At 54.8% G+C, this 25072-nt stretch overlaps 1 protein-coding gene across 1 annotated transcript in view; it reads right to left on the reverse strand.

The window, feature by feature from the left end:
* ZC3H3 (zinc finger CCCH-type containing 3) overlaps positions 1 to 25072 on the reverse strand; it is a 210023-nt gene that overhangs the window by 8121 nt on the left and 176830 nt on the right. The window contains exons 10-11 of the mRNA XM_077351316.1: positions 17261 to 17445; positions 8983 to 9167 (exon numbers count right to left, since the gene is read on the reverse strand). Of these exons, the coding sequence (XP_077207431.1) occupies positions 8983 to 9167; positions 17261 to 17445 (370 nt within the window). The remainder of the gene's footprint in view (positions 1 to 8982; positions 9168 to 17260; positions 17446 to 25072) is intronic.

Raw genomic sequence — 25072 nt, forward strand, 5'->3', positions numbered from 1 at the left:
TGAGTCCCCCGAGTTAACTAGACACTGCACAGAAGGAGTGCGTCTTCGTTTGCCCTGAATCTCAAACCCCCCCTCCCCCCAATCAAATTCAGCCAGGAATGTTTCTGTGGCTCTGGTACCCCACCTTTCTCATGCATGAAACCTCATCCTTGTTCATTGTGTCCTCGAAAGGATGCTGGGACAACATCTCACCGAAGAAGAAGAAGAAGAAGAAGAAGAAGAAGAAGAAGAAGAAGGAGAAGGAGAAGGAGAAGGAGAAGGAGAAGGAGAAGGTGGAGGAGAAGGAGAAGGAGAAGGAGAAGGAGAAGGAGAAGGAGAAGGAGAAGGAGAAGAAGAAGAAGGAAAAGGAGAAGGAGAAGGAGAAGGAGGAGAAGAAGAAGGAGAAGGAGAAGAAGAAGAAGAAGAAGAAGAAGGAAAAGGAGGAGAAGAAGGAGAAGCCCGTCTTCCATTAATTCTCTCAGAATCAATAAAGGGTATGCAAAAAATTGTAAACGTCTGAATGAATAATCATTTCGAAGCACAACATAATCTATTACGCTTGAGGACAGACAATAAAGGAGCATCCTGGGAGCAGAGCCCCGGCGACGGTTGAATGCGCAAGCGTGGAGCCTGGCTGCCGTTTATCAAAGAGTCGGGCCGATGGGGGATTCGCTTCTGGGGAGGCCGGCAAAGAGCCTGCATTTGAGGGGAGCAGGAGGGAAGGGCCCCTCCCTCTTGGCCCTGGGTGGCACCCCGAGGGCCCTGAGGCTGCGGCCACGCAAGAGAGGCCTCCCCCGTCCTGCCCGACACACACACACACACACACACACACACACTCCCTCCCTCTCTCTCTCAAAACATCCTCGCTGGTAGTCCCTTCAAATTGTGCGATCAATCTTGCGGGGCGCAAAACAACTGCTCGCTTCCCCCCCCCCCACTCCGTATTTCGGGAGGGGTGCCATCCATCTTCTCAAAGCCAGGTATATAATTTCTAGTTAGCAGAGCTTTGCCTAAGAAGCCCCTTTTTCATTATGATGGAACAGCTTCCAGCGAGAAGAGTGCGGCCCAGTCGGCCTGGCGGAAAGTCGCTTTTCTGAGCTCGGGAGAGGGCCGAGGCTGATGCTGGGTGGAAGCCCGCAGGTCTCCATGGCTGGCTGGGCCTTCCGGACGCTCACCTGGCCAGCTTAGCCCAGTCTCCTCAGATCTTGGAAGCTAAGCAGGGCCGGCCCTGGTTCGCACTTGGAGGGGAGACCAGCCAGGAAATCCCGGGGGTGCTACGCAGAGGCAGGCAAGGCAAAAGACCTCTGTTGGCCTGCCCTGACTCGGACGGGCCGGGCTAGACCGATCTCATCAGATCTCAGAAGCTTAGTGGGGTCACTTGTGGTTGCTACTTGGATGGCCCTTTCCAGCACCCCATCCCTCCCGAGAAGGGGCTCTGGGGCGACAGGGAGGGGGGACGCAATCCCAAGGCTGCTGTGGGGACCCAAGGCCTTGCCCAGTGACGGCTTTTCAAGGGATCTCTGCAGACGCCTCCGGTGACGCTTCCCTTTCATTCCAGCCATGCATTAAAAGTCCTCCAGGAGGCCAAGCACAGCCTCGGGGCTGAGGGACGGCTTCCAACGACGGAAAGCCATCCAAAGCGCTCTAAAGCAACCCCCCAGAGAGAAAGCAGGCTCAAGTCCTGACCTGCCCTCTGGTATTCCCACGCCCAAAGCCGGAGATCCAAACATCCCTCAAATGCGAAGGGCTTGACTGAGCTGGATTTAAGCCATGGTGCTTGAGGGACAACAGTGGGAAGGAAGCTTATGGACTCTGGCCCTGCTGGTGGACCTCTTGAAGGCTCCTGGGCTTTGGCTACTGTGTGGCAGAGTGTTGGACTGGATGGGCCACTGGCCTGATCAAACTGGGCTTCTCTTCTGTTCTTACGTTCCCGGCCCCAGGGAAACATGCCTGGCCTCAATCAGGGCCAGGGCCTTTGCGGTCCTGGCCCCGTCCTGGTGGAATGGGCTTCTGGAGGAGACACGGGCCCTGCAGGAGCTCTCTGCATTCAGCACAGCCTGCAAGACGGAGCTCTTCCACCAGGTCTATGGCTGAGGCGGGAAATAAATGGAATGAATGAATGAATGAATGAATGAATGAATGAATGAATGAATGAATGAATGAATGAATGAATGTATGTATGTCTGGGGCCAGGATGCTTTGACTTCTTGGTGCTTGGGGAGGCCCTAATAGGATGGCTTCTGATCCTGCTAGTGGCCCCGGGGTTCTGGCCACGGTGTGGCTTGATCCAACACGGATTTTATCATGTCCTTAGCCTTGCTTTCTCAACTGGGTGGCCAGTCGGTTAGCACAAGAAGGGTTAAGCCTCGGCCACATGCCAGGACTCATGCCCAGCGCTGGCCGTTGACCATCTCAGGCCTTGGGGGAGGGGAGGGGGGCCCGAGGGCCCGAGGCATCTTTCCCAGCGCCGGCAACTGGGATGCTAAATAACTGGTGCGGCTGAAGTGTGAAGCAGGAGCTGTCGGACGCAGCCTTTGGAACGGGAAGGATTTCCGGCTCTCCCAAGTGAGATCTTCATGCCCTCTGGCTGTGCGCACGCACCATCGGTGAGGACTCTCCACGTTCCGAGAGGAAGGAGCCTCCGCAGGGCGAGCAATGATTAATCTGCCGCAAGCGAGGCCCCCGGGCCCACCCGAGGAGAAGTGAGGCCTTGGCGGATCCGGGAATCGATAGGGAGCAAGCCAGCGGGGAGGGGGGACAGGATGAGACAACACAGCGCTGCAGGGGCAATTAAGAGGTGCGCAAATGAAGAGATCAGAACTTGCATTTTCAAAGGGCCTTCTTGCAAAACAAGGAATCCACAGCGCCACTCGTGAACAAGAACTCCTTTGCTGCACCAGTGTGTGACCCCTGCTCAGCATCTGCCCCCGCTGCCTCTCTTGTGGCCCCCCCCTTGTGGAGTGGCCGGTCCGAGGAGGCCGGGGAGGCAGCCCCGCTGCTTCTGTCTTGCAAATGGTGCAGGACAGGCGTTTCAGGCGGCACATCTATGCAGGGGGCAGGAGCAAGACCAGAGTTTAATGACACAGAGAGAGCTTTGAGAAACGGAACCGGTGGCCGTGCATTACCCAGCCGCTTTGACCCTGTGGGCACCTTTGGAATTGGGACACAGGCCAGCGGGTGCCACGGTGCTGGTGACAATCAGAATAGGTCAAGGAACAAGGCTCAGCACAATTGTCTCTCCTCAGCCTTTCAGGGAGAAGCTCCGCTAAACAGGAGGCGTTTTAATCGGGTTAGACCAGGGGTAGTCAAACTGCGGCCCTCCAGATGTCCATGGACTACAATTCCCAGGGGCCCCTGCCAGCAAAAGCTGGCAGGGGCTCCTGGGAATTGTAGTCCATGGATATCTGGAGGGCCGCAGTTTGACTACCCCTGGGTTAGACCATCAGAAGCTCTCCTGGTGGAAAAAGCCAGTGTGGTGTGGTGGTTAAGAGCCACAGGCTCTTAAGAGAATGGGGAGGGGGGGGTGATTTCCCACTCTTCTCCCATGCATAGCCTGCAGGGTGACCCTGGGCCAGTCACAGTTCTCTCAGAGCTGGGTGGCCCGGTTAAGTCAATCTGTGGCTGCAGAAGAGTCAGGTTGCAGGAGCACCTTCAAGACTGGCGCATTCAAGGTGGCAGAGGAGGGGCTTCCCTGGGATGTGGGCCCTGAGACATTTAAGATATCCCACATACAGCTCAATTCTTTTGCCACGCAGAATATCAGGGATGCCTCATCACCGACTGTCCTTGGCTCAAATGCATGGCTATATGTTTTAGTGGACACATATATACAAAAATCTGATCCCTGAGGAAGGCCTGGTGGGACCGAAATACATCAGGTCCTAGAATCACAGAATCATAGAGTTGGAAGGGGCCACACAGGCCATCTAGTCCAACCCCCTGCTCAACGCAGGATCAGCCCTAAGCATCCTAAAGCATCCAAGAAAAGTATGTATCCAACCTTTGCTTGAAGACTGCCAGTGAGGGGGAGCTCACCACCTCCTTAGGCAGCCTATTCCACTGCTGAACTACTCTCACTGTGAAAATTATTTTCCTGATATCAAGCCTATATCGTTGTACTTGTAGTTTAAAGCCATTACTGTGCGTCCTTTCCTCTGCAGACATGATAGCCCTCTTTAAGTATTTGAAAGGTTGTCATTTGGAGGAGGGCAGGATGCTGTTTCCGTTGGCTGCAGAGGAGAGGACACGCAGTAATGGGTTTTGTAACTTATGCATATATTTTGGTTTAATCTACTTTTTTTTTAAGTTGTTTTCTCTCATCCAACGTCTGAGTAACCAACTTTGTTGCTTCTTGGGGCTGGGTTTCCCCCCTTCCTGTTTGCGAGAGCCGCCCCCAAGCACTCTTCCAGAAGGCAGCATGGAAGTGAGAATCAAGCCCAGGGACATCTTAGAGACCAACGAGATCATTGGGACAGAAGCTCTCCAGAGCCAAAGCTCCTTCGGTCAGATCTACGAGGAAGGAAGGGCGCTTCAATGCTCAAGAACTCATCCCCCCAAATCCTTTTTGGTTTCCAAGGCACTGCCAGATGGATGCTACGAGGTCCGGTTTCTTCCAAAGCGCTCTCTTGCTGCAGAATTTTTGGCTCAGTGGGCAAAGGTGGCCGTTCTCTGCTCTGGGGACACGTTCGCACTACCTGCGACTTGAGAGGAAAGCAATTAAATCAGAGGTTTGTTAACTCAATTATGAAAGTGGTTTGTGATGCTTTTTAATTAACTTGTTCTGTATGCCTGATGGACCATGCCTTTGCCAGCATATGCCAGATGAGACGCTCAAAAGGGGGGGGGGGAGATGGCACCATGGTGTGAAATGGGGATATCAAGGGAGTCAAGCGGGGAGAGGAGGCAGAGAGCTTAGTCTGCTGGGGTTCTTCTGGAGCAAGAGTCCCTGGAAGAAAACAAGGGCTGTGTACAATGCTGATGAGTGGCCAGGAAAGGAAGCAGGGAAAGGTTTTGGGGGGCAGACAGCTGACCTCCACAAATCTTTCCCCAGTCCTGAAACTTTTCCAGAAACTCCTCTTGGCAGGCTGGCGTAAAGAGCAGTTTTATTTGCAACCAGGGTAGGCTGCACCAACCGGCAGAACGGCACATGCTCAAGGATGGCGGGGAGTTTGCGTAGGCGGCCAGTGGGCTAAGAGACCTCTCTGTGGGCTTACGGAAGGAGCCCTGCTGGTTCGTTAGACAAACAAAGTCCCCCTGGGGTAAGCCAAGCAACACATTCAGAAGGACCAAATGGAGGGGGGAAATCATAAAAGAAGTAGCTCTTGCAGCCTTTCACGGCCGGAGTCAGCTGGGTGTGGTGGGGTTTCCGGGTTGTGTGGCCAAGGGGGTCGGGGCTTTTTAGCCCCTGGCATTGTGCCAGTAACCGTGGCTGCATCTTCACAGGGAGGACGTGGCCAAAGGGGAATCCCTCCATGCCAAAGTCCACACAGAGACCCCCATCTTGTCATGACTTCCCTCTGAAGGAGTGGAACCTCAGGGGCTAAATCCGCCACACCACTTTGGCCACAACTGGGAAAACCTACAACCAACAGCTTGCTTTGGAGTTCACCAGGTGTCCCACGACATTCCTCCCCCAAAGGCCCTGCAGAGCAGAACCTCCCTTTGGAAGCATTCCAGAAATCGCCATGTCCAGGTGACAAGCCACACGAAAAAGTGTGTGTGTCTGCTCGCCAAAGGCCCCTGTCCGATGCTATGAACAGCCAAAACAAAAGCCCTTTTCCTTCAGCATCCAGTCAGAGGAAGAGCTCTGGTGAACACAAAAACATGCCCCCTGAGCCGGCCTTGAGCGAGGTGCTGGTGGTTTCCCCACCCCAGCCCCAATTTGGGAAGGTCGCAGAGCACGAAGGTCGAGGAGGGGACATCCCCCCTTCAAGCAGCAGCTGCAAAATTCCTGCAGATGCCAACAGGAATGAGCCGTGCCCCCTCCCCTCGACCCGCCGGTTCCTCCTGTTCCGTTTTATGTTCCTCCACAGCATCTGCTCCAGCAGATCTTCGCCTCGGGAACTGGAGAGAGACCAGCTTGCTTTTCTCCCAAATACCTGACGCAGATGGCAGGAGGGATGCAACAGCCCAGCGCAGAGAGCAAGAGAAACCGCGGGGCTCTGGCGCTGCCGGGGGAGAACGGGACCCTCTCGAGGTGTGAAGATGGACAGAAAAGGGCCCTTCCCTGACACAGGGTCCAGAGTTTTATTCCCCCCCCCCCCCAGTGACTAAAGATTCACAGCCAAAACTTGAAACCTAAGAGTCTGAAGCTCGGCTTTCTTATCTTTTTTTTTTTTTAATGCAACAAATTTCTAGTCCTCATTGTCAGGGAACACGCATGAAGCACAAATGAAGCCGTCTTATGTTGAATCACACCATCGGTCCGCCTAGATCAGTACTGTCTACCCAGCTGTTCTCTGGGGTTCCTTCTCCCCATCTCCTCCTGCCTGGTCCTTTTATTTTATTATGTATTAATTATTTTGTTCTTCATATTTATATACCCCCCTCCCCTGAGGCTCAGGGTAGTTTACATGGAACTGTGGGGGGGAGAAAGTACAAATAACATGATCAGTAGTTTTGACTGGGAATTGGCCCTCCACCTGCAAAGCACCCCCCCCCCCCCCGGGCCCATCAAAGGTCTTGAAGAATCCAGCCCTTTTAATTTACAGCGCCCAGAAAGAGGGTGTGCTTCACAGTCCCTCGGGTGCTCGGAGCCTCCTCTCCCCGGTTTAGGCAGAGGTCTCTCAGCCACCGCCCCTGGCTCTTTCCTTCTTGGTTCATCTCTCCCGCCCCTGAAAGCATGACTTTAAACAGCCCTCCACTTGGCAGCCCAGCCCAGCCCAGCCCAGCCCAGCCCACACTGCCCTCCGCCCTGAGGCCGACTGGGCTCTCCAGCTATTGCAGGCCAGGCTGAGGGTGCGGCCAGACGGACTCTCCATGTGCCGGCAGCTGCTCCCCAGGTGCCTCCTCAGTCAAGCCTCCCTGTTTTTGATCTCCGCTTCCGTGCCCAAGAAGCGACTGAGACTCCCGTGGCGAGGGCCGTGCAGAGCAGGCCATGAGGACCACCTGGCTAGTCCCGCTGCTGGCTCACGGAGGCCAGGACCGGCCGGGAGGGTCCCCCCACGGCCCCCGAGGGGTTCAAGGCGGGGCTCAGGTGTGGCTTTGCGGGGCGAGACGGGGGCGCTCGCCACGTCCTCCCCGCCGCCCCGGAAGCTGGAAACAAGCGCAGAAGCGCTGCACCTCAATGCGTTTTTCCAAAGCGAAAGTGTTTTGAGCGTGCTCAGCGGAGCCGTTAAAAAAGTCTGGAGCGAGCATCTTCCATTAACGTTACGACCGTGAAATATGACAATAAAATGATAGCCGTATGGTCACAAATTTGCAGCCCGCCGAGTTGCCAGGGGTTTATCCTCACTCAAACGTGCAGAGAGCTGTAAAATGTTTACAGAAAGGGTCGTTTGCCACCATAAAATCCTCTTTTCTCTCCTAAACAAGGCTTGAGTGGAGTCATTTACAAACCCCAGAATGTTCATCGGGGGAGAGGGGAACATCTGTTCTCTCCAGGAGTCCGCAGTGAGCTTCTCGAACAAATTAACTAAAATGGGTGCTTTCTAATTAAATTAGCACTTGGCTGGAAGGGCCCCTGCGTTGGTGCGCTCGCTCACAATTAGCACGCCGAGGACCGTTTGCTCCGGTGCAAGCGATTTAACTGGAAGGTGAAATATGGAAAGACACAGAACCTGTGGGCGATGACGGAAAGCATGGGGACTTTTTTGCTGCCCTCGCCAGTGACCGGCAGGAAGACTGGGAGGCAAGGGATGTGGCCCGGCCCCCGCCAGGGAAACGTGCAGATGGGGTGGGGGGTTGGAGTAAAGGACACCAGCTACCATGGAGCAACGAGAGCTGCTGGAAACCACCTCCCAGATATAGGTGAGAAGCTTGTGCAGACAGATCCAGGGAGTTAGTGAAGGGTCATAAAGAAGGCCATGAACCACAGCAGCTAAGGAGAACCTCCAGGTTGAGAGGCAGTCTATCACTGACGTTCACCGTTTGGGAATAAAGAGCAGGGTTAGGCTGGGCTGCTGCCTTCAGGCCCAGTTTGTAAGATATTCAGACACCTCACGATGAAAACCAGGTCCTGGTCTAGGCTGGTCTGCGGTTTGAGGTAATGAAGCTCTGCCGTGTTACCTCCCGTCCGAGAGCATTTCAGCTGCAAAACTCTCCAAATTTGATGTCAGCTGAAGCGTGCAAGACAGGAGCTACTGCTGGGGGGATGCCCTCTGTTCCTGCCTCTCGTGTGCCCCTTCCCTCCCTCGGCCCACAGCGACGGAGCCACCCCACGCCAACAGGCCTTTCGAAAGCTCTTGCAATTTATAATAAAACGGACTCAGGGACGTTCACGAAATCGTCAGTTCAAACATACACAACAAATGGACATTTTGCAATGTCCATGGTCCAACCATAGTTAAAATAAACCAAACATCTAAACTCTAACTCTAGCTTTCTATTTCTTAGATGGCTCCTGATCCACAGGGCTGGCAGCTCAATGCAAGGAAAGGAAAGGAGTGGGGTCAGCCAGGAGCCAGTAGCAGAATTCGTCACCCAAAGGCCTAGCGGAAGAGCTCTCCACCAGGCCGGAGCCAGGGCAGAAATGGTCCTGGGTGACAATAGGCGTGCCTGCCTTGGGCAGCTGCTCCCTGGGCTCTCAGGTGGAGGTCTCCAAATCACCTACGGCCTGGACCTTCTTGGCTGGAGATGCTGTCGGGGACTGACCCTGCCACCTTCTGCAGGCATGTTCTGTCACTGAGGCACAGCTCCTCCCCTGAAGTCAAGGGCATGCTTGGGAAAACACCTGGAGAACGAACCACGCTCGGCATGCTGGGCTTGTGCTGTTTTCTCTGCCAGAGAAGGAGGCTGCCCCTTCCTCCCGCTGCTGCCCAGCCCACCCGCCGCATGGATGGGTACCTGCTTCCTCCCTGGGCTTGTCGCGCTCCGGCTGGCGTTCTTCCTCGCCTGGAGAGGTGGAAGGCGACTGGAGAGAGATGAAGGAGGGCAGCTTGCTCAGCTTGCTGCTCCTTGGGGCGGTCTTGTGGCTCCAGGGACCGCCCTCCTGCCCTGCATCTGAAGGCCCGGCCGGCTCTTCCTCTTCCCTAAAAAGAAAGCAACAGAAAGGCTTATCGGGAGTTCGTGGGCCACTTGGCAGGATTCTGCAGAGGGGAGAGGGGGACGCAGTTCGCAAGCTCTGGACCAATCATGGGTCATATGAGACTGCGGGGGGGGGGGCTTAAGCCCTTCCCCCTAGCCCATCCCCCCCAGGTCAATAGGTTGCTCCTGCTGCTGTTATTTACTCTTATTATTACATTTACACACACACACACACACCGTGAACAGACTTGGGGCATGTTAAAAATTCAGTTTAAAGTACAATAAAATCAGTAAAACAGTGAAACCATAAATACGGTGGGTGCTCCATTGCCCGGTTACTTCTCCCTCTATTCAGAGGTGGGATTTTGTTCTGGAGAGGGACGGAGGGAGGGCCTTGTGGCTTTACTGGCTTGTTCCGGCCTCAACCGGACGCCTGGCGGAAGAGTGCCGCTTTGCACACCCCCTGGAGCTGGAATAGTTCCCCCAGGGCCCGGGTCTCGGCTGGCGACCGATCCCACCAGCTTGGATTCTTTCGGGCCAGGGACCACCAACATGTTAGCATTGAAGACTGTAACTGGATGGGAAGACCCCCGGTCCGGGGAAACACTCTGTACTTTCTCAGAGGGCCCTCCTTCTTCTCGGTGACACCTTCCCCCCTTCCTTGACTGCCGTCCCAAAAAGGGCCCAGGGCCCCGCCTCTTCTTCCCTCGGCTTGGCTGAAGGCCTCGCTCCTTCGAGTAAATCCAGCTAATGCGGTGTTTTATCACGTTTGACACGGCTGTCGACAGCACTAATAAAGACAGAGGGACTGAGCTGTTTAAGAAGAGCCTCTTGTCTCCGCAGCCCGATCCCTCCCGTGAAAGGGGGTGGGAACGTGGGGCCAACAGGGCCCTCCTCTCGCAGGACCCCCCCCCCTCCCGCATTCTTACCCAAAAGGGGACAGGAAGGTATTTTACACCTCATCGGCTCAGGGGATGTGAGCTGGGTGCCATTCCAGGTCTATTCTGTCACCCGGGATAACTCGGCCATACAAGGAAGGGCCGGGGGTTCCAAGAACGGCCCAATTTAGAGAGGGTGCGCGGAAGGGCCCGGTTCTCCAGCTTAAGGTGGGAGGGCCAGCAAGAGACTGTGGCTTCCTTGTGCGCAGAACTGGGGCTGCTGCGGCCACCCCCCAAAATCCCAAGAGGGGATGCCAACACCGCATGGTCTTCACTCGCACCCCCTTGAACTCAGCAGGGATTTACTTCCAAGAAATTCTGTGCAGGATTGCAGCCAGCTATCCAGGATGCCTGGCCATCTCTCTGCGCTTCAGGCTGGAGAGCAATGTCTCCTCAGCTCTTCCACGGCACAACAGCCCTGCAGGGTAGGCCACTCCTAGTTCCATTTTCCAGAAATCATCCTGTGGCTGAACAGGGCCTGGAAGAGGAGGCCCATCCACGGGTGTTGAGGTATTGAGAGGCCTTTGGGAACCCGGGCAGTGCACAGGTGAACCCAGGAGGGTCAGTCACGCCCACCCAGTCAGGAAACCCGGCCAGGGCCACCCAGGAGCCCTGAGGTTTCATGAAGCCCTGGCTGAGGAAGCCTGCCCTGCTGCCGGGCATGTGCAAGGAGGAAAAGATTCGGACCGTTTTTGGTTGGGTTCCCCTAAGGGGCAGTTTTCACTGAGTCAAATCCATTCGGAGCCACTGAGACCAGCAGCACCATTTAAGTCTATGGGGATTTTCTCCTTTCCATCTTTACTGGGCTCTGGGGGGGGGGGGGGTTGAGGTAGAGGCACCAAACATGCAGCACACCTGCAGGATCCTCTCCTCAAAAGAACCACCAACTTGCAAAACGATTGGAGCAGGGAGTCCAATTCTACGGGCTCCCACCCAACCTCCAACATTCCCTAGGGTGAGAACAGGCCAGAGATTCTGGTGCTTCCCCCCCTCCGCTCCCTTCTCATTATTATAGGATGGGGGTCCCTTCCTTCGGTGCCCTGGAACTGGATGATTGGCCATTCAAGCAAGGATGATTCAGCCATTTAAAATGATTGGGAAATGGCGACTGGGACCGGATTCGGCCGATCGGTGCCTGAATCAAGGCTGGCTTCATAGGAGTCTATGAAAAGACCCCAGCCTGAGACCCTCAAACGCCTCTGCCGGTCTGAGTAGACAAGACTGACCTTGATGCACCAGGAGTCTGATTCAGGATAAGGGGGCTTCACATCATCAAGGCCTTACAGCCCTAAGAGGGCCTGGAGGAAACAGGAAGAAACAGCCCAGATTTCTTTTTGGGGGGTGGGGGGGTGGGGGGGAAGATCAGTTGGGTGGTGGAAGGTAAACTAATGAGAACATCAGAAGATCCCTGCTGGATCAGACCAGTGAGGGTCCATCTAGAATCATAGAGTGGGAAGGGGCCATACAGGCCATCTAGTCCAACCCCCTGCTCAACGCAGGATCAGCCCAAAGCTGATCTAGTCCAACTTCCCATCCCACACGGCAGCCAGCAGTTCCTCTGGAGAGCTAAGAACCTGGCCCAGAGCCCGAGGCCGTCCTGTGATACAAACCTAAGAAGAGCCCTGGCTGGGTCAGCCACATGGCCCACCTAGTCCAGCCTCCGGCCTCACATAATGGCCAATTGATTCCTCTGCAGGGCCAGCAAGAGGCTGAGGCCTTCCCCCATGTTGCCTCCTGGAACTGGGATTCAAAGGCTGACTGCCCCTGAACATGGAGGTTCCCTTTAGCCACTGATAGCTATCCATGCCCATGGAGAGGAAGAGAAAGCTGGGCCCTTCATTGCCCCCCTCCGCCCAGCCCCTTGAGGCTTCCCAGGACTGTGTTCTGCTGTGATCTGGGGTGGGGAGGTGGGGGGGCTCCTTTGAGCACAGGCTGGATCTCTTGGGAACTCAGCTGCCTCCGGGGGCCAGGGCTGCCAGCAGGGCAGGGGACGTGGACACGTGACAGCGAAAGGGCTGGTCCCCTGGGGCAGACAGTTTGCCTGCTGGGCGGCCCGTGACGGAGGACCGATGGAGAGGCCCCAGCAGAGCAGCCGCAGACCGAATTAGCAGGCTCTTACCTCTGCTATTCTGGGCCTATTCAAATATATCTGCTCTCTTTGGTAGGGCAGAGCTGGTTCACTTGCTCAGCATGTGTGTGTGTGTGTGGGGGGGGCAAATCCCCCCGAACCACAAGTATGCGGCTCATTTGCATAGCTCTGAACGGCACAATTAATACTGTTTGCAAACGGCCAAGCATTTCGACCCCTGACCCTTTGTGGGAACGACCCAGTACAACCCTTTCTTAAAATACTTTTATAAGGCCAGGCGATAGATGAAAGCGTTTCTGGCTGCTTAACGGCCTGGTTAATCAAGTCGATTAGATTGGATATAAATTCCCTTCCTACAACAGAGGTGAGTCTTGGCTTAGAATTAACAAGGTTTTCTTTTGAAGGCACCGTTTTGGTAACCTTTTGAGAGAAACTCTGGAAATAATTTTTTTTAAGTTCCCCTTCTCCTTGGCTTGAAGTTCATCCATTCAAATCCCCCCCCTTGATGATTAAAATGGACACCTACTGATTAACCAATTGCAGCTGATTAATCTAGCAAACTGAAACCCGAAAAAGCAATGCGAGTTTTAATGTTTAAGCTTAAAGCATTATCCCGGGAGGACTTACAAGCATCTAAACTGTGTGCAGAACTTCGTAACAGCTGGTTTATGGCAATCCCGGGGGTGGGTTGGCCACACTGTCACTCTCCAGATGTCCAAGGACTACAATTACCATGAGCAAATGCTGGCCAGGACTCATGGTAATTGTAGTCCATGGGCATCTGGAAGGCTACATCTTGGCCACCCTTGCTATAGGGCTTTCAAGGCAAAGAGGCAAACATGGTTTCCTAAGAGTCACAGAATCATAGCGTTGGAGGGGAACCCCAGGATCATCTAGTCCAACCCGCTATGGAATGCAAGAAATTCACAGCTACCTGCCAATCCTCAGTGACCCCAATTCCATGCCCAGTTGATGCTACCCCCCCAACCCCCCCCCCAAGAAACCTTGGACAGTCTGGCCTGGAAGAAATTCACCTCCTGCCCCCAAAGTGGCATGCAAGAAAACGCCAGAAAGCCAAGCTCAGACACAATCCCTTCTGCCCACCCCCTCACAATCTGCAGAAGTAAACAGACCTGCAACTAAATGCTGGCTTTGTAAGGAAAGGACCGCATTTTTTTTTAAAGCCCCAAACAGCAAAACCTCTAATTAATCCCCCACTGTGCTTCAGTCTCTGCTGCAGCCATTTCAGAATCGCAGCAAAAGAAGAAGAAGAGTTGGTTCTTATATGCCACTTTTCCCTATCCGAAGGAGGCTCAAATCGGCTAATAGTCGCCTTCCCTTCCTCTCCCCACAACAGACACCCTGTGAGGTGGGTGAGGCTGAGAGAGCCCTGATAGTACTGAAGAAGAAGAAGAGCTGGTTCTTATATGCCGCTTTTCTCTACCCGAAGGAGGCTCAAAGCGGCTTACAGTTGCCTTCCCTTTCCTCTCCCCACAACAGACACCCTGTGAGGTGGGTGAGGCTGAGAGAGCCCTGATATTACTGCTCAGTTACAGCAGCTTTATTAGTGCCGTGGCGAGTCCAAGGTCACCCAGCTGGCTGCATGTGGGGGAGCGCAGAATCGAACCCAGCATGCCAGATTAGAAGTCCACACTCCTAACCACGACACCAAACTGGCTCAAAAGCCCAGGATGGTGTGTGCGCTTGTGTGTTTGTGTGATCTTTGATACTCAAGAGCAGGGGTAGTCAAACTGCGGCCCTCCAGATGTCCATGGAATACAATTCCCATGAGCCCCTGCCAGCGTTTGCTGGCAGGGGCTCATGGGAATTGTAGTCCATGGACATCTGGAGTGCCACAGTTTGACTACCCTTGCTCAAGAGGGATGTGTGAGACCCAGGGTAGCTGGGTGTGTGTGTGTGTGTGTGTGTGGAGCCAGGGGCCTCTAAAGCGCATGCGGTGCTTCTCCCAGAGCCGTCCAAACTGAGGGAAGCAGGGAAAGGTGTCCTCTGGCAGACGGGCGTCTGTAGCATCACGATAACAAAGTGATCAATAGTCCCCCAAGGGCAGATGGGACGAGCGTCTCTCTGCTGTTATTTTACGCTCATGTTCGAGCCTGACTCAGCCTCGGAAGTGCGCCGCCCGCCCGTGGAGACACATCGGTTGGCGCTCTCTGAGCACCAGAGCATCTCGTGGCCGCCAAGCAGAAAGTCTACGGTGGGCACGATGGGCGTCCTGGGGGCGCACGTGGCCTGGCTGGCCAATTCCCGACCCAGCTGGGGGAGGAAAGAGAGCCCGCTGCTTCCGTCCACACGGGTCACATCACGTCCAGATGCTCCCCACACAAACACTTTGGAATCACGTGCCAAGGCTCTGTGTGACCAGCGGGAAGACTGTCGGACGGGGCACAGAGTTCAGCTTCCGTTTCCTCCCTTTAAATTATTTGCTTAATTTTTATAAGGTTTTAAACTGGGCAGTATCATTGTTCATGTTTTTACTGTTTTAACCACTGTTGTATTAAGTTGTGCATGGACACCACCCTGAGCCGGTCTTGGAAGGACGGTCTGGAAATCTAATCAATAGCAACAATCACAGCCACCTCTCGTCCTCGTGGCTGTCAAGGTATCCGAAATGCAGCACAATCTGCACCTGGGTTTTGAACGATGGCAAGCGAAGCTTCAGCACCCCACGCTGCTCTCCCGATCGTCTCTGTGACCAGTCAGAGAGAATGATGCCATAGCACCGTCAACTGCAAAAGAAATGGTGCAAAAAGCGCGGAAGGCCCGTGGCTCGGTGGGAGAGCCTGTGCTTGGCATGTAGAAGGTCCCTTATGTAGGTCACCAAGACACACGCAGAAAGACGTGTTTTGCTGGTGCATAAAACCAGGAGGCTGTGGGGCTTTTGTCCCCATTAAAAGTGAAAGAGCTGCACACACCCCCCTCCAACCAATGGGCTCTCGTCTAGGAGACTCAGCTGCCCACCCAAACAGTGCTCAACCCCCAGCTCTCTCCCTGCAGGTCCCCAGGGCCGAGTTCCAACGGAGGAGGTACGTGACCACGGCGGCCTTCTCTACAGCCTGGCAAGAGCTGCCCTCAAGCCGAGAAGATTTATGGAGGCCTCCTGCCAGCCCACCGGCACTCGGCTGCCCTGAAGGCCCCGCAGCAGATAAGCAGCCGATAAGCGACCCCCTCCCGAGGTGGCAACCACTTAGCAGCTTGTAGGAGTCAGACCGCAGCGGGGTGCCAGCCCTGAGGCATGGAGGGGGAGCAGAATTGGGGAGAGCGGGAGGGATCATGCCATGCTTCACCCGCCTCCAAAAATGCTTGGGGGACAGTGGAGCATTTTCCAATGGTCCTTCAAGGAAGACCTTGGCAGAGCGGAGGTGCAGCTTCCGGGTCAGCAGCCGCAGAGGGGCATTTGCCCCCCCCCCACACACCCCTGCTGCTGGGGAGGCCTGTTTGAGGAATTTTGACACTCTGGCAAAGTAGATGCCCTCCTCCCCTTCCCGTGCTGATGTGGGCAGGCCCAGTCAAAGCTGCAGGGTTCCCCTTGGCTCTGGCTAGCAGCAGCCTGGGTCCAAGAGAACAGGACTCCACAGAAGGGGTGCCAGCTTCCAGGTGGCCCCTGGAGATCTCCTGATCTTACAGTCTCTCTCCAGACACATGAACGTACGATGCTGCCTTATGCCGTATCAGACCAAGGTTCCAAGGAGAGGTCTTTCACATCCGACCTCTGATCCTTTTAGCTGAAGCTGCCAGGGTTTGAACCTGGGACGTTCTGCATGTGAAGCAGATGCTCTACCACTGAATCAGAAACACCAAGGGCCATCCAGTCCAGCCCCCCACTTTCAAATGGACTTACTTAAAAACACACATGCGCCTGATAGGGGCTCGTTCAATCCTTTCAGAAAAAAATCCAGCAAAGGAGACTCTGCCTCCCTCCGAGGCAACAGATTCCATCCACAAACTGCCCTCATAATCAGAAAATTCCTTCTAATATCTGTGGAGCCTTCTTTCCTCCTAATGTGAACATACAGCTCCAATACTTGGCATTAAAGCTGCAATAAACAAGTTGGCCCCCTCTTCAGCAAGTCTACCTTAAGCGCAGCTATCCTCTCCCCCCTGGCTCTCAACTTCGCCAAGTTCCCAGACTCAACTCTCTCAGCCTCTCCTCGTAAGGCCTGGATCCCAGCCTCAGGGGGTTGGACTAGATGACCCAGGAGGTCCCTTCCAACTCTAGGACTCTATGATTCTATCTATGAGCTGAGTATCAAAGAATTGAGGCTTTTGAACTCTGGTGCTGGAGAAGACTCTTGGGAGTCCCTGGGACTGCAAGGGGAACAAACCGGTCAGTCCTAGAGATCAGTCCTGACTGCTCCTTAAAAGGCCAGATCCTGAAGATGAAACTCAAATCCTTTGGCCACCTCATGAGAAGGAAGGACTCCCTGGAGAAGAGCCTAATGTTGGGGGCGATCGAGAGCAAAAGAAAAAGGGGACGACAGAGAATGAGATGGCTGGATGAAATCACTGAAGCAGTCAGTGTGAGCTTAAATGGACTCCGGGGAATGGTAGAGGACAGGAAGGCCTGGAGGATCATTGTCCATGGGGTCGCAATGGGTTGGATACGACTTCGCACATAACAACAACAACATCTTTGATTCTAACCCCCTGCACTATGCAGGACACTCACAAACTGTTAGGGTTGGGAGTGCCCTGCACAGTGCAGGGGGTGGGACTAGATGACCGAGGAGGTCCCTTCCGATTCTAGGATTCCGCTGGTGGAGACAGGGACAGTCCAGTCACAGCCTAACCCTAACCTTCACTCTTAACGCCACTGAGAAGCCAAGATGCTTGAGCCCAGCGGCCCAGCCAAGTTTTAATATGGGGATGGGCTTTCGTGTGCATGCACACTTCTTCGGGCGACATGCGCATGCACATGGAAGCTTAGGCCAAGAATACAGCTTTGTTGGTCTGACAGGTGTCTCTGGACTCAGACCTCACCCTGCCTGAATCTACATCCAGTGCAGGGAGAGGAGAAAAGACGGCAGCATTCCAGGCTGGGGCCCCTCCTCACCGCTCCCGGTGCTCCGTGAGGCGGGCCCACTTGGGCGGAGAACACGCATGCTGGCCGGCGTCTGTGGGGCTCAGCTGCCGGGCACGGCTCTTGCGCTGAAGGTGCTGCAGTTTGCACTGGCTCCCTTTGGGGCAGGTGCCGTTCTTGGAGAAGTCTGGGCACACCAGGGTGTGTTTCTTCTTGCACTGGAAAACACAAAAAACAAACCCATCAGAGATAACTCAGTGCTATTTGTTGATTTATACACTGACCAACCTCCGAAAACTCAGGGCGGTGTTAAAATACATATACAATTCCAAAATATAAATTTTTAATTATTCAAATTAGATTGTACGTCTAAGCTTTAAGACATTAAAATACCAGATTACATTGACACAGTTGCCATTAATTTGGTACTTGGATAGGAGACCACCAAGGAAGGCTCTGCAGAGGCCAAGCCCCTCTGCTTCTCGCCTTGAAAGCTCCTTGCTAGAGTCACTGTAAGTCTTGGATGGGGGACCACCACGGAAGGCTCTGCAGAGGAAGGCCATGGCCAACCCCCTCTGCTTCTCCCTTGCCTTCAAAGTCCCTTGTCATAAATCAGCTGTGACTTTTCAGCACGTACCTACATATTTTGGGGGGTGAGGCTGTGCCTCAGCGGTAGAGCCCCTGCTTGTCATGCAGAAGCTCCCAGGTTCAATCCCCGGCACCTCCAGTATAAAAGATCAGGTAGCCGGGGAGGTGAGAGATGTCTACTTGAGACCCTGGGGAGCTGCTGCCGGCCTGAGCAGACAATACTGACCTTGACGGACCGAGGGTCTAATTCAGTGCAAGGCCACTTTGTGTGTTCAAGGCTGAATTTCAACGCTGGCTTGAAAGCAGCAGTCCGGGCTCCCAGCTGACCTGTGAACTGTGATGGGCCCGCCTTCCCAGAGCCTTCCCAGAGCCCTGCTGGCCTCCTGCGGAGGGGTTGCGTGAGCCGTGCATGTCATCGACGACTGTGCTTCGGGAAAGGCTTGGGTTTCGCTGCCTGACCTGACGTGACTGCAGGCTCCAACCCAAAATAGCTGCAACCGAGCCCTCTCTTAACAGCTTCCCTTTGCTGAGATGATCCGTGAAAACCTGTCAAGAGGGTGCCAACCCCCCTGGCAGCCGGGGGCCGCCACAAGTGCCTTGGCGTTTGGGTCTCCCTCCTGCTGCCCTGTGGACCCTTCTGCGGTCTCTGTGCAAGCCTCTGAAGCCCCCCAAGAGCAGAGGTGAGGGTGGGAAGGGCTAGCTCTGAGCCCTTTTGCTGCAAGATCAAGAACGTGCGGGCTGGTGGCGTGCACGGGCTGCATTTTTATTTTTCTTGCATCAGGGTCTACCTTGCAGTAACGGTTTTGTGCCGCTGAAGGCCTGCACTTTACAAAATGTGCAAACAAGAAACCTGTCCCCTGTCCCAAGGAGCCTGCAGACTAAAATTCCATCTCCACTGTGCTGTCGGGCCGTGAGTGTTCAGGGGACAGGAGATTCCCACCCAGAGAGCATAACTTCCCTGTCTTCCACTACCCCCCCCCCCACAATACCCCCACTCCTGGGGGGCAGGGGACAGCAGAGTGATGTTGTTAGAGGGGGGCACCCAGGTTCAAATCCCTACTCCCCTATGGAAACTTGCTGGGAGACCTCAGGCCAGCCTGACATACTACGCTTGACCTACCTTGCAGTGCTGTTGTGCAGAGAGAATGGCATGAACTGCGTTGGGTCCCCTCTGGGAGCAGTGGGGAGGAAAGCCCTGGCTCTGGTGCCTCCTCCTGCCCTGCCCCCCACAATGTGCTCTTCCCCTCTCCAGCCAGACGCCCTCTGCCCTTTCCGCTCGCCCCGGGCCCTCGAGTGTTAAGCCGGGCCGAGCTCTGACCTTTAGCAGAGGCTTCAATTTAGGCGGCCCACTTCTGAAGGGAGGAGGCCAGGCCTTAGCCGAGAGAAGGAGCGTCCTCTGGCGCCTGGCAGACCTCTCCGGGCCGAGAGGGACTGCAGGGGAGGAAGCACTGAGAGTCGCTCGGGGACCACGGAGCAGGCGAGCCGAATGACAGACGGTGGGGCGGGACTCCCAGAAGCAGCAACGGCACAAGCATCCCAAAACTGCACCGAGGACTCCTCTGCAGCCTCCGTTTTGGATGGCAAAATGCAGTGGGCAGACTAGCTCTCTGGGGCACAGACGGCCCACCAAAGAGTTTCCAAAGAGTACGTTGACCTTTGGCACCATACAGGGAGAACGATGCTCTGAGGCAGGGGACAAGAAAGGTCCCTCTGGGTTTTTCTCTCTTGTGAAGGCTGGATCCATGCCCATCTGTGCCCTGCATAGTGCATAGTGCAGGGGGTTGGACTAGATGACCCAGGAGGTCCCTTCCAGCTTTAGGGTTCAATACAAGCATTTCTTCCCAAAGCTTCTGACAAAGGGAGCTTTGACTCTTGAAATGGCACACTCTGGAAATCTCTGTGCAACCTAAGAGGCTCCTGGATTCGAATCTACCTGCCTGTGTTGCCATCCCAGGTTGGGAAATTGGTGGAGATACAGGGGGTGGGGCCTGGGGGGGGAGGGGGAGACCACCATCGGGTATAAAGGAGCACAGTCCAATCCCCTAGGCAGCCATTTTTCTCCGGGAAACTGTCCTCTGCCGTCTCGAGATCAGCCAGAAGGCCCAGGTATCTCCAGGCCCCACCTGGCGGAGGGCAACCCTACGTACGCTGCAGGCCAACACAGCAAAGCCTCCTCTCCCCAGAGCAAGTGGACTGAGCGCACCAAGGCAAGCCTCCAAGCCCAGGCCAGCCACACCTCTGGGCCCCTCCCTGCAAACTCCGGGGACCTGCCTTCGCCCGCCTCTACTCTCCTCGTATTCCAACTTTCCTGTCTTCTCCTGTCTCATTCCTAGTGATGCGTTAATAAAACCACAAAAGGTGCATCCCTTCCAAGCTAACGATCGCATTCGGATCCGTAGTCCGGCCCCTTTTCAAACCTAGTCTTCTCACAGGAAAACAAACTGGGTGGGCCTTTGATTCCCAGGCTGCCTCCCCCCCCCCTCGAGTTGCTCATGGCTTCCCCACCCGATTCTTCCCTTGGCTGGGGCTGAGCCCATGACCAATCCTGACCGTCCGGGCCAGAGATGCCTCGCTGTTGTTTTGCAACCCACCCACCCACCCCGCCCCGGTCTTCAGCCCAGTGGCTCTGGGGCCCTAGTTATGGGCTAATGTTCCCCCCCCCCAGGGCTCCTCTGTTAACAAAACAGGAGGATTTGGTTACTGGAAGCTCCCTGCATGTCAGCTAAGGTGAAGAAAAGCAGCGGTTGGTTCGGGAGACACCTCATTCCACCCGATCCTCTCCACCTGTCAGTGCGGCTAATTTTGTCGCCCCCGCAGGATCCAGGCTGCCCAGCAGGTGGTCACGGGGGGGGGGGAGTGGAGAGACCCTCCACACTCCTAAAGGAGCCCCACCGAGATGCCAGAAGAGCACAGGAGAAAGAATCCAGTGGGCCTTGTGGAGTGGAACAGGGAGAGACCCATGGCCGGCAGGAGCCACCCCTGCCCTGCCCTGCCCTGCCCTGCCCTGCCCTGCCCTGCCCGATCTTGGAGAAGCTAAGCAGGGTCAGCCCTCACTGGTGCTTGGATGGGAGGCTGCCAGGGGCGCCAGGGGCATCACGCAGAGGCAGGCGATGGCCAACCGCCTCTGAACCTCTCTTCCCTCGATGATACTACAGCAGGGGTGGCTGTCGGCCTGCTCCCTTTGGCTCCTTGGCTCATAGGCTGGCCCGGGACCTGCTGGCCCCTCCTGGCCACGGGGATGATGGCGGGACCCGGGTGCAAGCGAGGCCAAGGACCTCCGTCAGGGCAGGCAGCACTGAAGACGCCGGGGGACGAGGCCAGCCATTCTGTCCACTCGAGAGCTCACGAGGGAGGCCTCAGGTGCTGCTGCAGCCCGTACAATCGCAGCTCTTGGCCCGGTTCTGTCCAAATAGCTGCAAAGGAGCTGTCACCCTCCTTGTTAGCGACGGGCTGGCCGTAAGGCGTGCGGGGGCACCACAAGCCGGAGGGGGCCTTCCCCTTTCTCGCTAGAGCCTGGCGTCCTGCATACGGAGCCTGGCGTCCTGCAACTTCAAAGACATCCAGGTCGCCCTCCCTTGGCCTCCTTTTTGGGCAGCGGCTGCTCTGCTTTCCAACGGCCTGATTCGGTCCTGAATCAGTCAGCCGGGCCCCGTCATGGCTGGTATTTTGATGCTCCAGTGCTCCCTGAACGTGGCTTTCGTCACATCTGTGCTGTGGGTGCGTCTCTTCGTTAATCCTGAAATTTGCCTGGAGTCCTCTTTTAAAAGAGTAGGGGAGGCGTAACGTGCTCCAGACCATGTTGGGGGGCAGGGCTCCGACCAAGGGGCCGAAAACCACAGCAAAGGACCTTTTGTCTATAAAGTTCAGGGAGACCTGATGGAAAGGCGTGCTTGACAAAGGGATGTCTCCCTCATAAGAAGAAGAAGAAGAGTTGGTTCTTATATGCCGCTTTTCCCTACCCGAAGGAGTCTCAAAGTGGCTTCCAATCGCCTTTCCTTTCCCCACAACAGACACCCTGCGAGGTAGATGAGGCTGAGAGAGCCCTGAGATTACTGAAGAAGAAGAAGAGTTGGTTCTTATATGCCACTTTTCTCTACCCGAAGGAGGCTCAAAGAGGCTTACAGTCGCCTTCCCTTCCTCTCCCCACAACAGACACCCTGTGAGGGAGGGGAGGCTGAGAGAGTCGTGATATTATTGAAAAAGAAGAGTTGGTTCTTAGATGCCACTTTTCTCTACCCAAAGGAGTCTCAAAGCAGCTTCCAATTGCCTTCCCTTTCCTCTCCCCACAACAGACACCCTGTGAGGGAGGGGAGGCTGAGAGAGCCCTGAGATTACTGAAGAAGAAGAAGAGTTGGCTCTTATATGTTGCTTTTCTCTACCCGAAGGAGGCTCAGAAGGGCTTACAGTCGCCTTCCCTTTCCTCTCCCCACAACAGACACCCTGTGAGGGAGGGAGGCTGAGGGAGCCCTGAGATTACTGAAGAAGAAGAAGGTTCTTATATGCCACTTTTCCCTACCCAAAGGAGGCTCAAAGCGGCTTACAGTCGCCTTCCCTTCCCTCTCCTCATAAGGCGGAGGATTCCTCGTGATGGTAGATTTTAAGTATAGGTTGGGGATAGTATAGTTGTCATTCCTGTTAGCAAGAGGATGGACTTGAGGGCCTTTGGGTGACCCTTCCAAATCTGAGATTAAATAAAGAAATTAAGTTCATCCCTGAGAGGCAGCTTGGTGGAGTGGTGAGGAGCACTGACTTCTAATCTGGAAAGCCATGTTTGATTCCCTACTCTTCCTCCACATGCAGCCAGCTGGGTGAACTTGAGACAATCACATGGCTCTGAGAGTTGTTCTTGCAGAGCAGTTCTCTTAGAGCTCTCCCAGCCTCACCTACCTCACAGGGTGTCTGTTGTGGGGAAAGGAGGGGAAAGGTAGTGAAAAGTGGGCTATAAAGAACCAGTTCTTCTCTTCTAAGGGCCGGGGGAGCTAGGAGGGAACCCCCCTTCTCTCCCAAGCCTTCGCCAGCCAGGAAGCTGCTGATGACCCCCAGTTGCCCCCTGCCCCCCCCATAAGTGAGATTTTATTTTCATTTCATTTCTTTATTTAATTTCTATGCTGCTCTCCCAGCAGACTGGCTCAGGGCAGTGTACAACATCCCATTCACCTAAAATGGTTCAAACAGTTCATTAATTCAGTTAATAGCACTTAACATTAGTTTGTAGCAGCAAATAATTTGGGTGCTGAATCTTAGTACCAGCTGGTAGCGTCAACAGTCCCAGTTTTTTGTGGGTTATTTGGGAACGGGGGCATAACCAGGGGGCATTTTCCTAGAAGGGTGGGCCCCGTCAATACTCTGCATACCCTAAATCAGGGGTATGCGTTTGCTGGCAGGGGCTCATGGGAATTGAAGTCCATGAACATCTGGAGGACCACAGGTTGACTACCCCTGCCCTAAATAATTGTGTTGGGCATGTGCTTGTGATGGAAGCTGCGTAAAACTCACATTTTGCCGTTTTCACAGCCTTTTCATGGGCTCTCGTAAGTGTCCTGTAAGATGTGCTTGAAGCTCCATCATGAATTTTCCTCCAGACTCCCCATCGTCATCTCAGCTCCCGTTTCCTCTCCCGGAACTCCTCTGTGCCCCGGGGAGCCCACGTGGGGAGTTGGGGTGCAAGAGGACGCCTGGGAGCAAACACATCAATGGCGGCCAGAGGTGGCCAAAACTGTGCCTCTCCAGATGTCCATGGACTACGGTTCCCATGAGCCCCTGCCAGCGTATGTCACCTTCCCGTCCTCTCCCCACAACAGACACCCTGTGAGGCAGGTGGGGCTGAGAGAGACAGTAGACAGCGGGCGATAAAATCAAACCTTCTTCTTCTTCTTTGTCCGGCTATAAGTTTCTATGTTTTCATGACTATATTTCCCCAAGTAGATTTCCTTCAGGGGCAAGCATCATTTCACTCTCTTCAGAATGCACCCGACCGTTCACTCCTGCCACACGGATGTCCCCCCCCCCCCGGTCCTGCTGATTCGGCCGGATATTTATAGGGCACGGTGTCCTCGTTCTATTCCCTGACTTCGGAATAGACCGCAGTGCCGATCGCCCGGCATCGCCTTTCAGAGATCGATCTGCACTGGCATCCCTGGTGTGCTCCTCTGCCAGGCCGACAGCAAAGGGCCTGCAGGAAGCCAGAAGCGTCATCCGCCCCACTGCCGGCTGTGCCAGACCCCGCGCAAAAGATGAGGCACTGCAGGAAGAGGCCACCCCCAAGCGAGGGGCACCCCATCAAGAAGCTGCAAGTTACAGGGCTGGCCATGGCAGGACTCGGTCCATGCGATTAGCTCTAAAAATATGGTATCGTTTGGGGTGGGCTGGGGGGGGGGGGAGAAGAGAGACCCTATTTTGAATGTAGTGTGTGTGGATGGGGAGGGAGGGGCGTGTCCCTCTATATAATTGCCACGAAAGCAAATATACCTCAGGATCTTGTGCAGCTATCAGCGATTACAATCTCAAATGTCATCATACCCTTATTAAAGCGTATTTTAAAATATTCACCTCAAGAGGAAATGCCTTGCTGGAATCAGACTGGTGGTCCATCTGGCCCAGCCTCCCGTCTCACGCAGGGGCCAGCCAGTTCCTCTGGAGGGTCAACAACAGGGCAGAGAGGCCGAGGCCTTCCCCTGAGGTTGCCTCCTGGCTCTGGGACTCAAAGGATTAGTGCCTCTGAATGTGGAGGATCTCTTTTAGTCACCATGGCTAGTAGCCACGCATCAGCCTTGCTTCTTCTTGAGAACCACAGGCTGCAAACGCTGTAAGAATCATGAAGCTACTCATGTAAAGGCAGGACAAACAATTTTCGTAATATTATATCAGCAGACATATTGGGAAGCAAACGCCTCCCTCGGTGTAGAACTGGTGGCTTCTAATCTGGTGAATGGGTTTGATTCCCTGCATGCGACCAGCTGGATGACCTTGGACTCATCACAGCCCTGATAGTGCTGTTCTCACAGAGCAGTAACGTCAGGGCTCTCTCAGCCACCCCTCCCTCACAGGGTGTCTGTTGTGGGGAGAGGAAGGGAAGGCAATTATAAGCTGCTTTACGACTCCTTTTGTTTGGGAAAAGCAGTGTATAAGAACCAAGTCTTCTTCTTTTCCCTGTATTTATTATTGAACCAGTGTGGGGAGAAGAAGGGTGGCGATCGTAAGCCACTTTGAGACACTTGAAGCTGGGTGACCATGGGCCAGACACAGTTCTCTCGGAAC

The sequence above is a fragment of the Paroedura picta genome, chromosome 9, assembly GCF_049243985.1.
Source record: "Paroedura picta isolate Pp20150507F chromosome 9, Ppicta_v3.0, whole genome shotgun sequence".
NCBI classification, from domain to species: domain Eukaryota; kingdom Metazoa; phylum Chordata; class Lepidosauria; order Squamata; family Gekkonidae; genus Paroedura; species Paroedura picta.